This window comes from Panthera leo, chromosome B3 (assembly GCF_018350215.1).
Source record: "Panthera leo isolate Ple1 chromosome B3, P.leo_Ple1_pat1.1, whole genome shotgun sequence".
Lineage (NCBI taxonomy): Eukaryota > Metazoa > Chordata > Mammalia > Carnivora > Felidae > Panthera > Panthera leo.
The window spans coordinates 45463073-45480576 of record NC_056684.1 but is presented as its reverse complement, the minus strand read 5'-3'; the positions used below and the strand labels follow the sequence as shown (position 1 = coordinate 45480576).

General features: G+C 46.2%; 1 protein-coding gene and 1 non-coding gene across 2 annotated transcripts in view; one reads left to right on the top strand and one right to left on the bottom strand.

Moving 5' to 3' along the window:
* Positions 1–17504, bottom strand: part of MYO1E (myosin IE) — a 214086-nt gene that overhangs the window by 9709 nt on the left and 186873 nt on the right. Inside the window, exons 25-26 of the mRNA XM_042941875.1 lie at positions 15107–15199; positions 12134–12335 (exon numbers count right to left, since the gene is read on the bottom strand). Coding sequence (XP_042797809.1) covers positions 12134–12335; positions 15107–15199 — 295 coding nt within the window. The remainder of the gene's footprint in view (positions 1–12133; positions 12336–15106; positions 15200–17504) is intronic.
* Positions 3740–3812, top strand: TRNAR-CCU. Its single transcript has one exon. It is a non-coding gene; the product is annotated as a tRNA-Arg (tRNA).

The window sequence follows — 17504 nt, the reverse complement described above, 5'->3', positions numbered from 1 at the left end:
ACAGATGACCTGATACTCTATATGGAAAACCCAAAAGATTCCACCAAAAAAACTGCTAGAACGGATCCATGAATTCAGCAAAGTGGCAGGATATAAAACCAATGCACGGGATCGGTTGTATTCCTATGCACCAATAATGAAGCAACAGAAAGAGAAATCAAGGAATCGATCCCATTTACAATTGCACCAAAAACTATAAAATACCTAGGAATAAACATAACCGAAGAGGTGAAAAACCTATATGCTGAAAACTATGGAAAGCTTATGAGAGAAATTGAAGAAGACACACAAAAAAAGTGGGAAAATATTCCATGCTCCTGGATAGGAAGAACAAATATTGTTAAAATGCTAATACTATCCAAAGCAATCTACACATTCAGTGCAATACCTATCAAAATAACACCAGCATTCTTTACATAGCTAGAACAAACAATCCTAAAATTTGTATGGAACCAGAAAAGACCTTGAATAGCCAAAGCAATCTTCAAAAAGAAAACCGAAGCTGGAGGCATCACAATCCCGGACCTCACGATGTATTACAAAGCTGTAATTGTCAAGACAGTATGGTACTGGCACAAAAACAGACACTCAGATCAATGGAACAGAATACAGAACCCACCAATGTATGACCAACTAATCTTTGACAAAGCAGGAAAGAATATCCAATGGAATAAAGACAGTCTCTTCAGCAAGTGGTGCTGGAAAACTGGACAGCGACATGCAGAAAAATGAACCTGCACCACTTTCTTACACCATACACAAAAATAAACTCAAAATGGATAAAAGACCTAAACCTAAGACAGGAAGCCATCAAAATCCTCGAGGAGAAAGCAGGCAAAAACCTCTTTGACCTCAGCCACAGCAACTTCTTACTCAACACGCCTCTGGAGGCAAGGGAAACAAAAACAAAAATGAACTATGGGGACCTCATCAAAATAAAAATCTTCTGCACAGTGATGGAAACAATCATCAAAACTAAAAACCAACCGATGGAATGGGAGAAGATATTTGCAAATGACATATCAGATAAAGGGTTAGTATCCAAAATCTATAGAGGATTTGTCAAACTCAACACCCAAAAAACAAATAATCCAGTGACAAAATGGGCAAAAGACACAAATAGACATTTCTCCAAGAAGACATCCAGATGGCAAACAGACCCAAGAAAAAAATGCTCAACATCACTCATCACCATGGAAATACAAATCAAAACCAGAATGAGATACTACCGTACACCTGTCAGAATGGCTAACATTAACAACTCAGGCAACACCAGATGTTGGCGAGGATGCAGAGAAAGAGGATCTGTTTTGCACTGCTGGTGGGAATGCAAACTGGTGCAGCCACTCTGGAAAATAGTATGAAGGTTCCTCAAAAAACTAAAAATAGAACTACCGTATGACCCAGCAATTGCACTAGTAGGTATTTATCCAAGGGATACAGGTGTGCTGTTTTGAAGGCGCACATGCATCCCAATGTTTATAGCAGCACTATCAACAATAGCCAAAGTATGGAAAGAGCCCAAATGTCCATCGATGGATGAATGGATAAAAAAGATGTGGTGTATATATACAATGGAGGATTACTCAGCAATCAAAAAGAATGAAATCTTGCCATTTGCAAGTATGTGGATGGAACTTGCGGGTATTATGCTAAGCGAAATTAGAGAAAGACAAATATATGACTACACTCATGAGGATTTTAAGATACAAAACAGATGAACATAAGGGAAGGGAAGCAAAAATAAAAACAGGGAGGGGGACAAAACATAAGAGACTCAAATATGGAGAACAGAGGGTTACTGGAGGGGTTGTGGGATGGGGGGATGGGCTAAGTTGGTAAGGGGCATTAAGGAATCTACTCCTGAAATCATTGTTGCACTATATGCTAAGTTGGATGTAAATTAAAAAATAATTAAAGGGGGGAAAGAAAGTTACGTTTAAGGTTTCTTTTCAGAGGAATTGGGTGGCACTCCACTTGGTGGCTGTTGACACCTGTGGAAGGAAGAAGGAAAAGGGAGGGTCTTTCCCTGGGCGTGCATCCTGGAAGGGAAAGCACACCCAGTTTTGATCTGTGATCTCAGGAGGCCAGAGCTGCTCTGTCTTTGCTGCGGCCCCATGACAGTAGATGGGTGCTGATGAGCGAGTTAGATCTGGTGGGGAGGGGGGACTGGCTGCCACCTGGGGGGGTAGGACTGTTCCTGTCAGGGTGGGATTTCGGGGGCTCCCTGTGTGGGAGGGAACAAACCCTAAGGTTACTCAGGCTCCATTCTTCTTAGGTCAACCCCCATCCCTATCTTCCCACCTATCACCAAGCACTTTTCTTTTATCCTGGAGGAAAAGCATCTTATAGATGATTAGCCTGACATAATTTCCTCCCTAGTCCATTGGAAATCCCCATTCCCTCCTGGACAAGTGCTTGCCTCTCTGAAAGCTGGCCAGGCAAGCAGGCTCTTAATTAAGCAACCTATATATTAGGGATGTGTCAGCATTTGGTTAATAAGAGCCATTAGCCTGCATACCAGAAGTCATCTGATTTCCCAGCAATAAGGAAGGAGGAGTGGAGGAGGGTGTGCATTAGAATACCCTGGGAGGGAGAGAAGCCACCAGCCTGGCAGTTGCAGGGCACAGGATTGGAACATTGCAGACACACACACACACACTCACACACACTCTCCGCCCCCCCCCCCCCCCCCACCCCAGATATTCATAGAAGAAGAAGACTTGGACTCTCTTATGTCCAGGGAGGAAACCTACAAACATTAGTTAGTGCAGGCTGATAAGGCCTCTGGGCCCAAGAGTACTGGGACTTGGGTGTCGTCCCTGGGAAAAGGGGGCCAGGGGGGCCTCTTAGTGGGGAGACAAAGGTGGATGATGCTCTGAAATGTAGGACTATCCTCCCTGCAGCAGTCCTGGGAGTCACCTCCTGGCTCCTCTGCCCATCGCCTCCAGCTCTGACCCAGCTCTGGCACTTCCTCCTCCTCCATGTCCGGTTGTTTCCTTTCTGGGCTCCCTGAATATCCCCCCAACTCAGTGTCTATAAGTTCAGTTCACCCTCCACAAAAAATACTAACAGTTTCTCCTTGGTCTTGGGAAATGGACCAAAACCCTTCATGAGGCCTACAAAGTCCCTGCCAGGTGTGGTCCCCACTGGTTCCCAGCCTCATGTCCTGCCACAGGCCACACTGCTGTCTTCCTACCTTTAGGAGCCCTGACTGGTGTTAGGACACTCAGTTCACATATTCCTAGCTTACACCATCTTTACTGGTAAAGACCATGCTTTTCCCCTAAGATCAGGAACAAAACAGGGAGGTCAGCTCTCACCACCTGTTCAGTACTGCATTGGAAGCTCTAGCAGAACGATCAGTCAAGGAAAATAAAAGGCATTCACACTGGAAACAAGTGAAAATACCTCTATGTGCAGATGAGATGATCTTGCATATAGAAAATCCTAAGGAATGCACTGCACTAAAAAACTAGGAGAACCAATAAACACGTTCAGCAAGATTAGAGAACACAAGACAGAAAAAACAATTCCATTTATAATACATGCCATTTAACCAATTTAACAAAAGGATTCTATTTTTACGAAATATCCAGAAAAGGTTAATCTATAATGACAGAAAGCAGATTAGTGGTTGCCTGGGGCTGAGGCTGGGGGTCGGTGGCAGTGACTGCTAATGGGAAGGAGGTGTCTTTTGCGGATGATGAAAATTTGAAAATTAGATTCTGATGGCGGCACCTGGCTGGCTCAGTTGGTAGAGCATGTGACTCCTGATCTCGGGGTTGTGAGTTCGAGCCCCACACTGGGTACAGGGATTACTTAAATAAAATTAAAAAAAAAAAAACCCAAAATCCCAACAGTTGAATGGTACTTTAAAAAGGCTGATTTAATGGTATATAAATTATGTCTCAAAACAATCTGCTTAAAAAAAAAAAAAAAAAGTAACTTACACAGACCCCTTTTGGCTCAGCACCACACTGCTGACACCCAGAGTGACCTCAGCCACTCTGAGACGGCAGACACCAGGTGTCCCAGAACCAGGGCAGGCTGGAGAAGGAGATGGAGGTAGGGAGGACTGTTCAAACACCTATTTGAACACAGCCACTGCGTGGTATTTGGTCCCAAGGCATCAGAGGATAAATCGAAGTAAACCCAATCAAGGTAAAACCTCAAGGATTACTGGCGGATTTGGGTTCCCCTGTAGGCCCTTGGCTACAGTTGGCTTGATTGTCCCAGGCCCCAGACAGCGGCTCCCACACTTTACTGATGTAAAACCATCTGGCTATTTACTACTTGGCTAAACGGGGTTCACTGTGCTTCCCAGGTGGGAGCATAAAGAGTCCAGGCAGCTTTGAGATGGGGCATTGTTTGCTGCGGAACAAGAGTGTGGACTGGAAGACTGTGTTTGATGGGGAATAGATGTGGAGGTTGGGAATAGCTCTGCATTTTGCACTAAGGAAGTGTCTGTTTAAAGTTTATTTATATTGAGAGGGAGAGAGTGTGGCTAAGGGAGGGGCAGAGGGAGAGGGAGATGGAGAATCCCAAGTAGGCCTCACACCATCAGCGCAGAGCCCCAGGCAGGGCTCAAACTCACAAACCGTGAGATCGTGAGCTGAGCTGAAATCAAGAGTTGGACGCTTAACTGATGGAGTCACTGAGGCACCCCAGGGAAGTGTCTGTTTAGACAATGAACCCTAAGGTCACTATGGTCTGGCTCTTTCCTGTTTAAATGTCCTCTGTGACCAGGATGGAGTACAACTCTTCCAGGAGGACAGACAGTGACAACAAAATCTTCCTGGCCGGTTCCTGCTGCCTCATTCTCACATCTGAGCATGGTTTCACTCTTGTGAGTGTGGGCCGAAGGGACGTTGTCTGGGAACCCCTGCCTATAGCTGTATGAGATATAAACTCGCCTGGGCTGTGGCTGTGCTGGGCAAGGCACTGTGCTAGGCATTTTCACAGACATGGCCTCATTTGATTTCACAACACTCCCGTGAAATGACCACTGTAGGTTCCTGGGACTTCCTGCCGGTCTCATCCCTAGACGTCACAATAACAGACGCATAAGGCTCCCAGAGCTCCAGCCACACAGACCTTTGAAACCAACTTGCCAAGGACCTACATGGGAACCCAAATCCCCCAGTAATCCTTGAGGTCCCTTGGTCCCTTGTCCCCTCAGCCCACCCCTGCCCTAAGCAGCACTGCTAATTCCTGCTCAGCCTTCAGATCTCATTTCAAACCTGCCACCGCATCCTGGGCAGCTCACACCTGCTCAGAGCAGGGGGTCCATGTGGCAGTCCAGGGACCTATGTCACCATTCAGCTGACTCCCTCTAAGGACCAAAGGTTCCATGGGGCAGGGACTGGGCCTCTTCGTGCTCACCACTGTAGCCCCCGGACCTGGCACCAGGCCCGGGAATACTGCGTGGCCTCAGTCTGCACATTCTCATGGAGTGACCGTGTGCAGGAGTAGGAGGGACACTGCACTGGCTGAAGAGTCAGTGCGCCGGGTGTGAGGCCCAGTTTGGCCACTGGCGGGCATGTGGCTTGGGGATGTCGCTTCACCTCTTTAAGGATCAGCGTCTTCATCTGTAAAAAAGGGAGACTCAGGCAATGGTCCAGGTTCTTTTTCTAATTCTTAGAATTCTTTCTAGAGCGCTCTCAACAAAATCTCTACGGTCAGAAGTACCACGGTACACAGGAAGTCTGTGCCGATGAAGAGACTGATGTCTCCACATTTCACCACATTGCAGACCCAGAAACCATCGCAGAAAGCAGCCGGGAGGGACAGCCATTTTCCTAGCTCTATCTTAGACCGATGCAGCCTTAAACCCACACAATCTCTTTTGCATCACTAGGTGGCGATCCTGTGTAATCAATAATGGGGAGAGATCATGACTAAGAGCTGCCAGAAATTGATTAATGAGGCCTTTTAGGTGCCTGGAGCCTCCACTTGCGGCCAAGGGGCGGTTGGTCAATGCAGTGAAGGAGGGATTCAGACTTGCTCACACAGAAAACGCGACCCTCCCGCTCAGGCGGCTGGCACTGGCTCGTCCAGCCCAGGAGAGAGGGTTGTTAGGCCATCGGGAATTCTGTGAGTCGTTAAACAATGGCCACTGTTAAAGATTAAACGGAACACACTTACAAGTGATGAAATTAAAAGCACAAGCAAAAACTACTCATCACTCAACCCTTCCTAATTAATTATTTTGCTACATTTCATTTCTGTCTCTGCACTCGAGGTTAAAAACGTCTGGTTGCTTAAGTCTGGTGGGAACACTCGGTAACGGTGTGTGGCTGCACATCTCTTCCCAAGCCCGGGGCCGGTGTGGTCATGCCGGTAGCCTGGCACTGGCCATGGCGAGTGGAAACTGGCAAACTGAGCACAACTCAGGCCCTTTGGTGTGTGGACAGCCAGTCATTCAGCAGCACACTGCTGTCCTCACACTGTTGTGCTCTGCCTGGATGTGTTCTGTAACACACATGCGGGACTTAGATAATTTTGGCACGTGACATTTGCACGCCTACTAAGCGTTACATGGCTGAAAACTGTGTTAGAAAAACAATCATTTCATTGGGCTAATGAGGGTTGGAGCAAGAATTTCAGACTCACAGCAACGGTTCTTTTTCTTGTTGCCAGTTCAATAATAAGTGGTCATGTTATACATATTAACACGTAGTTGGAAACTGCCATGCCACTGAGCAAACTGTCTCCTTCTAGGTAACTTCTGCACAATGTAATCCAGTTTTCCTGTTACTGCTTGACCCATCATTTTGGGAGAATTTGTACACACTTCCCACTTGAGCGTATCTCTCCCCCAGTAAGAAGACAAACACAGGAAGAAACTGAGTTACAGCAGCCTGTTTTTACAGCAGGTCGTTTTCTGAGTTGGGCATCACACCTCCGATGCCATCACATTATAACCCACACCACGAGGTTTCCCAAGTCATCAAGCGCCTTCCATCCAGGCTGCTTTGGAAAAACCACGCTGCTGGAAAGTCCTGTCTTAGTGACTGAGGAAGACCTTTGCCCTGAGACCTCAGGATAACGACTGACACTTGAACCCTCACGGACAACTGCTCGATCTCACAAGATGCCGAAAGCCCATGAGAAAGCAAAACCCCAAATGACGTCAATGGTGACAAGGCTCCCTAACGTGAGTGTTCATGCATTTGCTCTTCCCTGGTAACGTCTGTCACTTTCCATGGGATGTTAGCTGTTACGGTGACTGGAGCAGAGGATGTTCGACTAGAAAAAGATGGAGTCATAGTATAGCTGGAGAAGAGGTTGTGGACTTTTTTACATGGTCCAAATGCAAGAGCGTCTGTTGCAATGATTTCCTCATGGCTGCTTTGCTGTTGCTCTGCACCCACAGCGAGCAGCAGAGCTCTTCCATACGTGTGTGAAGGGGAAGGTGTCTCCCTCACTGGTCCCCTTGTCTGGCTTTCCTAGGCCACCTATTTCCCCTGTTAAAGCTGCAATGCCTGAAGCTTAGACCCTCACGGGGTCCAGAGATTTGAGTTCTTGAGACTAAAGCTGCCTTTCGATCCTAGGAGAATATTAATATTATCCAGGGTGCCTGGGTGGCTCAGTCGGTTAAGTGTCTGACTCTTGGTTTTGGCTCAGGTCATGACCTCACAGTTTTTGAGTTCGAGCCCCAATTCTGGTTTTGTGCTGACAGTGCACAGCCTGCTTGGGATTTGGGATGCTCTCTCCCTCTCTCTCTGCCCCTCCCTTATATGTACACATGCATACATGTGTCCTCTCTCTCAAAACACATAAACTTTAAAAAAAGAATATTAACATTTCCCTATAAGACCGAAGGACATGAGTAACAGTAGTAAAACCAATACAGATAAACTTTCAAGTTGCATCATGCTTGTGGTTTACAAAGCCCTTATTTAATCAAGAAACCCCAAGGAGTGGGCTTTAACATTATATTATTATCCCTATTGTACAGTTGAGGACACCAAGGTGTAGAAAGATTAGGTGCCAAACATGAGGAAGCACAGCTGGTAATTGTCCAGCGTGTGGCACAAAAAAGGCATGTGGCTCAGTAAATATTTGAGGAACGAATCAATGAAGGAACGAACAAATGAAATGGGACCGACACCCGGTTCCTACAACTGTGACCCCTGTGCTCGCTGCACACCACCAGGCCACCTTCTGTGAACGTTTCAGAGCTCCCACACCTCTGGGGCAGCTGGGTGTAGCTAGTCTATGCCAGGGGGAGCTGGGATTGAGCTTTCTAAGATCACTGCTTTGTTCTGCAGATGTGAGATTTATGTCTTGAAATTCCAAGAAGGAAAATAATGGCATTTTATTTCATTGGCTATTTGAAATATGCTGTATTCCAAAAGGTTGAATCTATAAACATTACTGGAAATGTGGGAATGGATGCCAGGAATTCCTAAGCCTCATGTCTGCCTCGGCCAGGATACGGCTGCTGCTCCTGTAGATTATGGGTTGAGAAATATTGCTATTGGACATTTGTTGGAAATTTTAAGCCCCCTGAAAATATGACTCCATTAGGAGAATCCTGTCAAGAGACATACAGGCAGCATTTGAATTTTTCTATCGATCCCTCCCCCTTTGTGGCATGGCAAGAAGCCCAACCACTGAGCACTTTCAATATTTTTCTATTTCTCCTACTTCTAGTTGGGATTAATCTCTGGAGTATCTTGAAATTTCCTGAAGTTGCCCTCCCATGAAATGGACCATAGGATTAAAGAGGCCAACAGAAAAGATATTTCCAGTCTGGGTTTTAATGCTTCCAGTGATGAAATGGAGTCAGATTATGTACGTCTCAGCTATAGGAGGGATAACCGAAAGCACACGTGACTGGCAAATCAAGTGTTCCTATGAAATCAGAGCAAAGGCTGATGAATGAAATGTTTGTATGATTCTTGCTTAACCTGTTCTCTTTCTGGATTCTCAGGAAAGACCTTGAACCTGAATCAGACATTTCAAAAGGTATGCTAAGAGACTGCAGGGTAACGATTCCCTCTACATCTTTCCTAGTTTCCCTGAACAATAACAATGAGGACGACAGTAAGAATAGCCACCATGTCCCAAACGTGGCGAGCCAAGGGTAAAGGATCCAGTTGGGATGGTAATTAATTTAGCAAAGGCTTCATGCTCTCTCCAAAAAAACCTGGCTGAACCTAAAATAAACTGACAAAGACTTTCCTGAATTAACTTGAGGTGCTAATTATACCATTTGATTTTATCCACATTACATGATCCAAAAGAAATGATTGCTTATGCTAAATACGTCTATAAAGAAAAGTGCATTGGGGGTGGGAGAGGGAAAGGAAAGATAAGCCCAAGAGTACGAAAGCCCGAGGAGCAAAAGACTGCGGAAACCTTGTCTTTATAGATTGGTACCTTCAAGGTCACTGTTTGGAACTGTGACGTTTTACAGGAATTTTTGTGTTTATGGAAAGGCTTAAGTTTGGGATCCCCAAGTCTGCTGTTTGCTCCAACAACCTGCTGTGAAATGAAGGCAACTCATGTTTTCTTGGCGAAGAGGAGCTATTAAATGCAGGTGACCCCGAGGCTCCTGAAATGTCTAAGGCATGCCGAAGGTCACTGGCCACATTAGAAATGATTTTAATTTTCACTTGATGTGTTTCAAAAATAAATATGAAGAAAAAGTTCAGACCTTTGACCAGAGTACGATTTTCTAAGGAATGTTTGCACTACAGCAGATTTAAGTGTACAAGAAGGAGGGTAGAAGGGATTCTTGCAGCTCCTGGACTCAGTGTGCCTACTAAGAGTACAGACAACAGAAGGTCAGGAAAATCTTACTGCCTGGTAGCCAGCTGTGAAGGTGCCCTCTCTGTCCAGCCTCATAGCCATCACCACGCCACATTATGTACGCCTGATCTTTAGACCTAGAGGTGGCAAAGGGTGCGTGAAGACTTAAATAGGGAGCCACGCAGCTGAGGGCTGGAAGGGAGCAGCCTCAGTTAAGACACTATGTTCCTAAATTGCCTGCCTTTGGCTGACAGATGCTAGCAGTTGGCTGGTGTGCAAGTCTGTAACTTGCAAAGCAGGGCTGGAAAGATGGTTTTGCTTGCCAAGGCCAATGCAAGTAGGAAGCTAACAGACAGAGCTAAGAGATTTGATGCATTTTGTTGACTGACTGATTTTAATTCTCTGCCTACTTTGGGACACGAACCTCAACCCGGGCCCAGGAAGAATTGTTTGATTATTTTCATTAGGTCCATCCATCTGAATAGTGTAGGTCTGGGTTATGGAGTAAAAATCTTAATTCTGCCTCACCAGCACCCTCTCAATTCACTTGTACACAGAATCTTTCCTGGCTTTATCAGTTAGAGAACAGATGCCTTTAGAGGAGTGCTTTTCAAAATGTGGTCCCTGGATCAGTAGCAGCAGCAACAGCAGCTGAGAACTTGATAGAAATGTAAATTCTTGGGCACCGCCCTGGACCTACTGAATCAGACTCTGGAAGTGGGCCAGTGAGTTCTCCAGGTGATTCTGTGCACATTAAAGTCAGAGAACTACTGCTTTTGATCAAGCCAACCAGGCAGGCCATGATCGTTGGAACTGGTGGGAGGCAGCGACTTACACAAAAGTGGGGGGTAGGTGCGGAGAGAGATCCAGGGTAGAGTGGCATCATCTCTACTGACAGCCATCTGTACCAAACTAAGGTGTTTTCCTATCTGGAGCCCAAATGAGGTGAGACTTGCCAGGGGAAGAGGAACCCCAGGAGAACGTGGTTAAGCTTGTAAAAGCTTTGTGGTCTTTAGAAGGAAGCTGACAAGGAAGGAAAAACATCTTGTAATGGGAAATGGAGGTGAATGGCAGGAGCTGTTGTCTCTCTCCCAGCACTGCTCTATTGCATCCACGAGTCTCCCGACCACATCTGAAACTCTATCATGGTGGAGCCACGGAGACAATGGAAGATGCAGGCAGGCATGAGGAAGGGGAAGAGTGGGCTGGAGCAGGCCCACTCTTGGGTTCAGTGGAGAAAACCACTCTACCATGGAGAATCATGCGGAGTTGGAGGACTCCTTCAAAGTCACTAGTTCAGCCTCGGTGAGATAATGGTTCTATCATCATCATCACCACCACCACCACCATCATTGTCATCGAGCCCCTGCGGACCGAGTGGCTCCTACATGCCCAGTATCATGCTGGGTATTTAATGTATATCATTTCTAGTCCTCCCAACAACATGCATGCATGGTGGCCATTACATCAGTGTATAGATGAGGAGAAAAAGCTCAAGGAGGGTAAGCAGCAGGTCCAATATTAGCTAGGTAATAAGGACTGAAATAAGACCCTTATCCTTATCTGGTACCTGACAACCTCACTCTACAGTACACCTGCTTGCTTATTTCCATCCACCCCGTGCCTAAATACTTCTGGGGGCAAGGTACTCCTTACATCCTAGGGCAGTTCATCTTTGGGATTCTAGAATGCCCCTTTATTTACTGATGCCAAAAGCTACCTCCTGGCAGAGATCACTTACACGTCTTTGAGTGGGCCTGTTTTATGCCTGGTGACTCCACAGGACGTGTCCAACCGCCTTTCCACACTAATAACTCTTTGAATATCAATACAGAGTTCTAGAAGTCTTTACTTCCTCCAGCTAAAAACCTGGGGTTTCTTTTTATCACTCTTCATTTTCAGTTCTAGAAAGGCTACGAGGCTCTCATTTTAAAGCCCTGAAGATATGTATTCATCAAAGCATCTGTACCTCATACAATGCTGGGATGTTATTCTCAGTGTTCCTAATGGCTCTTCGAGCTGTAGTGTTTATGCAGCAGCAGTCACAGACACAAATCAAAACCCCATCATTCCTCAGCCATGCCAGAGAGCAAGACAGGTCACAGAGTAATTGAATCTCAGGGCTGAAGGGGACCCTCTTCTCATGATCATGATAAGCCGTCTCCAGAGAATGAGTTGTGTGCTGTCAACCTGGCTGGTACTTTTACGAATGCCAACCACGAGCCTCATGGCCTTGGGTCCTGGATTATACCACGCAGGTGGAAAACAACTTTAGAACCATGTATAGACAGCCCAAAGGAATCCCCGGACCTTGCTGTGATGGATGGAGATAGAGGTCACCATCTTCATCTATAGGGGGTGGGACCCTTACCCGGCAGCACCCTGATCTGGGACCTTAAGGAAATCCAAGCTCTCCGGCGTCTGTGACACTCGGTCTGAGCCGGTGGACTGCTGCCGTGGCAAGGGTGGACGGGCCATGGAGGTGTACAGACTTTTCTGATTTAACCTCTGGTTTCCAGGAGCGTGGGGATGTGGCACAAATTGGTTTTTGATGACTCCGTTCTGATGGTAACCTAGAGAGAGAAAAACGGGAGAAAACAAAGCTTACATCTTCTGATCTGCTTAAAGGCTCTCCGTCAATTAGCCAAGAGCAAGTCATTTAGCTTCGCCAGTCCTCCGTTTTCCCACCTGAAAATACAGAGGACATGACTGCAAATATGTTGTGAGGGACAGAGCTGATACACTGTAAGCTGCCTAGCAAGTGCCTGGAACATAGCAGACACTCACACATGCTTATTGAATTGGGTAGCAGAATCACCAGATGTTCAGGCTTTCAAAGCCCACATGCAAGGAAAGGTAAGCTTGCAATGAGTTGGCAGGCACATTCTTAGATCTAAGAAAAATTATGAGGCTATGATTCAAGAGGGCTGGCAGGCAGCTGTCTAAACAGTTGGACGTCCATTTTCAAGGGATCAGTCTTGGGTGTCCTCTGCAGGAGTCCCCTGTGGGAGGTAGAGGGAGCACTCTACACAGGCAGGGAAATGTGGCCACTGGTTGGATCAATCCAGATAGGGCAAACTCTCGTAGCCAAACAACTGTTCCTAGTCAAGATCACATTATCTGTTAAGTAATGGAATATGGTGATGGGCTTCAAACCACAGGCCTTGGCCAAAAGGGGCATTATCTTTCCATTGTATGTGTGATCTCTTCTTCTCCCTTACCTCTTCTCCCACTGACAGATCTGGGCAAGAATGAAGGAGAACAAGACTTCCCCAGGCCCATTTTGGTAAACCTACTATAAAACCTCTTCCAACTGAATTAAGAAAAGAACTCTTTGGTACAGGTGGGATGACCGTTAGTTTATAAGAGAGACCAGCAGGTCAGATTGGGCTCTGCCTAGGTTAGCTCTGTTGACCTTGAACAAGATATATGACCTTTCAGTGTGTCAGTTTCTTCATTAAAGAAACAAGGAGCTTGATGGTTGCCAAGGAGAGGGGCAAACCAGAGCAGGACGTGCTGTAGGGCTATGAAATTAAAGGTGGGGGGGTGTCACAGATGGGCTGCTCCATTCTGCGCGTGACCCATTCACCCTCGATAAGTTCAGAAATTAAGGATAAGCACTTAGAAGCGTTCACAGCAGCTTCGTAGACCTATTTCATGTCTTTTGAATCCAGTAAGAAATTCTGGCTTCTATTTTGAATGCTTTTAAAATTCCATTCTTCTACTCATTTTTATTATATGTTACAATAAAAGCATGGTTTGTGATAGGCTGAGAAAGAAAGAAGGAAAGAAATTAAGGGGCACCCGGGTGGCTCAGTTGGTTAGGCATCCAACTTCAGCTTGGGTCATGAAATTGCAGTTCGTGGGTTCAAGCACCGTGTCGGGCCCCACACTGGCAGTGCAGAGCCTGCTTGGGATTCTCTCTGTCTCTCTGCCCCTCCCCTGCTCACCTTTCTCTCTCTCAACATAAATAAAACCAAAACAAAACAAAACAAAACAAAACAAAACAAAACAAGAAATTAAGAAAAGAAAGAAAAAATACCCAACCTTGTTCCTTCACCACAGGTAGTGTGAGAAAGGCTGATAAAAGGGATTCAGGTCCAACTGCCTCCTTTTATTGACGAAAACGGTCACGTAGAGGGGTTGGGAGCCGAGCTCAAGGTACGGTATTTGGTCTGAGGCAACTTTGGCCAACCTAAGCTGAGGCAAATGAACTTTCCAGGTGGTCTGGCCAGGATTCTGCACAGGGGTGGGGCGGGGCTGGGGGAGGGGGGGGCGCCAGCACGTAAGTAGTAACACAATACTATATTGGTTCTCTTAGGTTCCTTTATGCTTGGATTTTCTTCAAGGGTAAAGGCAGAGGGGAGGAAAGAGAGCTGGGCAGAAAGCATGGGGACTCCCAAAGAGATCTGAATTAGTTTTTTCCTGCTAGGCACGGGTGTCCATATTTTAGCATATAGCTTCGAGATTGCAGAGCAGGAGATGAAAGAAATGCTTTTCCCTGCTTACTTCAGACACTGCTATTTCCTTGTCTGGGATGATTTAAGTGTGGTCTTAAGGTGACCGTTTCAGACCCAGACTCCTGAACTTACGAACACCCAATATTCTGGGGGCAGCTCTTTATTAACTGAATTTTGTGAGTGAGGGAAAAACATTTTGTGCATTTTGAGAGTGCTCTTAAAACACTAAATGGATTTTTCCAGGCAAAGAGTCTTGCATTGACTCCGGTTTGGATTTTATTGACCTGCGTGCTGTATTTTTATCATAAAACATGAGAAATATGAAACTGAAGGTTTAAAAAAAATTTTTTGTATCAATTTTGTAATTCTTTTAGATATTCCTTTGTTTTTTGGAATAAAGAGCCTATCTGACTGAAAATAAAAATTTTCCACTTATTCATGAAGCTCTTAACTAGTTGCAAAATATCATTGTGATACTTGGCGGGAACAGAGTGCTGGTGGAGGGGTTATCGCCGGCGAACTCCTAGCCCCACAAAGGCCACATCCTCCCAACTGAAAAGCTGACAACATCCTGGTTGCCATGGACAAGGAACTCCTTTTTCTTTTACTGATGTAAGAAGTCTTCCCTTTGGGAGTAATATTGCTAGGTAATGAAATCCAGATCGTTAACTCAGCCTCAGTTCAGTCTCACGAGCTCATGCTTTTCCTGCATTTTGGGGTCACAAGCAGGGCCATTATGCTGGCGGGAGTGCATTTGGCACTGCAGTGGCTCATGGCTGGGTAATATGTGCGCACTTATCTGCTAATGGGTTTCTTCCCAGATACATTTTACAAATGATGGGTCCAGGTTAGTGGTCCTGGTCTCGGGCACACGCTGGATTTACCTGGAGGGGGAGGGGCGGCTCTCATTGGGTAGTTGGCATTGTGCGTCCCACCGGAATAACCTTTGTTTTGAATTGTGTTCCTTCTGGTAGGACCTGAAACAAACAAACAAGACAAAGTCAAAATCAGTACCACTGGTTGGTTTTATGGCTTCTGATGGTTTCTTGCTTATGGAAAACTTTTGAGAAGTGTGGAATCCAGGTTCCAGCCAGAAATGCAAGGAGCCTGCACTAGAGAAGGGACAGTTGAGGGAAGTACTGCCTTAGTAGCTATGGGACAGGAGGGGCCAGAAGACATGTCGATGGACCCACGGTGTTGAAATGTTAGAGACAATGGCTTTACAGTCTTACAAAAGCGTTTCTATATCTGTGGGCTTTCAAAAGAGATGGGTGGGACATTTTAACGTTTGCACTCGTGGTCTGAACACAGCACGGAATGAACCCGTGAGTGCTGCCCGTCACGGTCACTGGCAAGAAGCACATCTCAGCGCTCACTGTACATCAGTGTAGGGTCAAGAGCCTTCCGATGAAAACAGAGACCACAGAGGGTAGAAGACTTGTACTTCTGACACAGACGTGAGGAGTTAGAAAATAAGCTGGTGGTCCATGGAACCCCACTGTGGGTCAGAACCGGGCCTGGGGCGGCAGGAACACTGCCGGGCAGAGGAGATGGCACCTCTGCAGAGACATGTATTACAAAGGAAACCAATAGATAGGTCTCCAGTAGGACATGAAGGAAGGCAGGATCAAACCAGAAGAGGGGTGCAGAGGGAATTTCTTGCAAAGAGAAGGGCTGAGGAACTGAGAGGGACGGGAGGTGAGAAGGCACGGATAACACAAAATGAAGGAGGTCCTGAGGTCCAGGGACAAGGGGAAGCGGCCTGGTGAGGGTTCCCCTCTCAGTACCTAGATTCCTTCCCTCCTGATTAGGGGACGTTCCACTTGGGGCCTACTGAACACTGTTCACAACCCGCTGGTTATCTGTTGCTCTTCTTTGCCAGGCTCTGAGCCCAAAGGACTGCTTCACCTGGGCCAAGAGGCCTCTGCATTCCAGTTGGGTTTGGCCAGGAGGAGGTATTGGCAGGAGACCAGAGTGGGGAGACACAGAATCTTTTTTTTTTAATTTTTTAAATGTTTATTTATTTTTGATAGAGACAGAGACAGAGCTTGAGCAGGGGAGGGGCAGAGAGAGAGAGGGAGACACAGAATCCGAAGCAGGCTCCAGGCTCCGAGCTGCCAGCACAGAGTCCGACTCGGGGCTGGAATCCACGGACCGTGAGATCATGGCCTGAGCCGAAGTCGGTCATCCAACCGACTGAGCCACCCAGGCGCCAAGGAGACACAGAATCTTAAGCAGGCTCCAGGCTCCAAGCTATCAGCACAGAGTCTGACGCAGGGCTTAAACCCATGAATCACGAGATCATGACCTGAGCCGAGGTCAGACATTTAACTGACTCAGCCACCCAGGCATCCCAAGAATCTGTGTATTTAAAAGCATCTTCAAAAACTGCTGTCTGGGGGCCCCTGGGTGGCTTAACTGGTTAAGCATCCGACTCTTGGTTTCAGCTCAGGTCATGCTCTTATGGTTCGTGAGGTTAAGCCCCATGTTGGGCCCTGTGCTCAAAGTGTGGAGCCTGCTTGGGATTCTCTCTCTTCCTCTCTCTCTGCCCCTCGTGTGCTCTCCCTCCCTCTCTCTCAAAATAAATAAACTTAAAAAAAAAAAAAGAAAGAGAAAAATTAAAACAAAACCCAAAAGAAATGCTGTCTGTTTTATGTAAGTTCCAACTGATACAGACACACCAACATGTTCTGCGTGGCTATTTGTCTGTATTGTATTAGTGACTTACAGCACATGCCAGTGTATACCTTTGTAGACAGATTTCACAAAGGCCTCCTTTATACCTGGCATCCACTTGTTGTACGCATGGAGAAAATTCTATAAAGACATCTACAGTAGATGAAAGCATAGCATACATGATTACTCTATGCTGTACATTACAAATATTGCTAATAAATAGAAAAAGAATCAGAGGTTGGTGAAGGAGTTAGTGCAGTGCGGTGGCAGGAGGGGTTTTCCAGGTAAGTGCTGGTTCTATGGTGGAAGGAGGAGCCATTAGCTCTGATGCACAGTAATACAGTGAAACCTGGCTAAGGGCTGGTAAAACGTGGTCAATTTCTTCTAACTGCCAGAAAAGGTAATGTTTGTACTGTTGACAAGATCTGACTGGAATGGGCTGGACATGTGAAGCTAACAAGCTGATTTATTTTATTTACAAATTTTTTTTAAATGTTTATTTATTTTTGAGAGAGAGAGCAGGAGTGACGGAGGGGCAGAAGAGAGGGAGACACAGAATCTGAGGCAGGTTCCAGGCTCCGAGCTGTCAGCACAGAGCCCAACGTG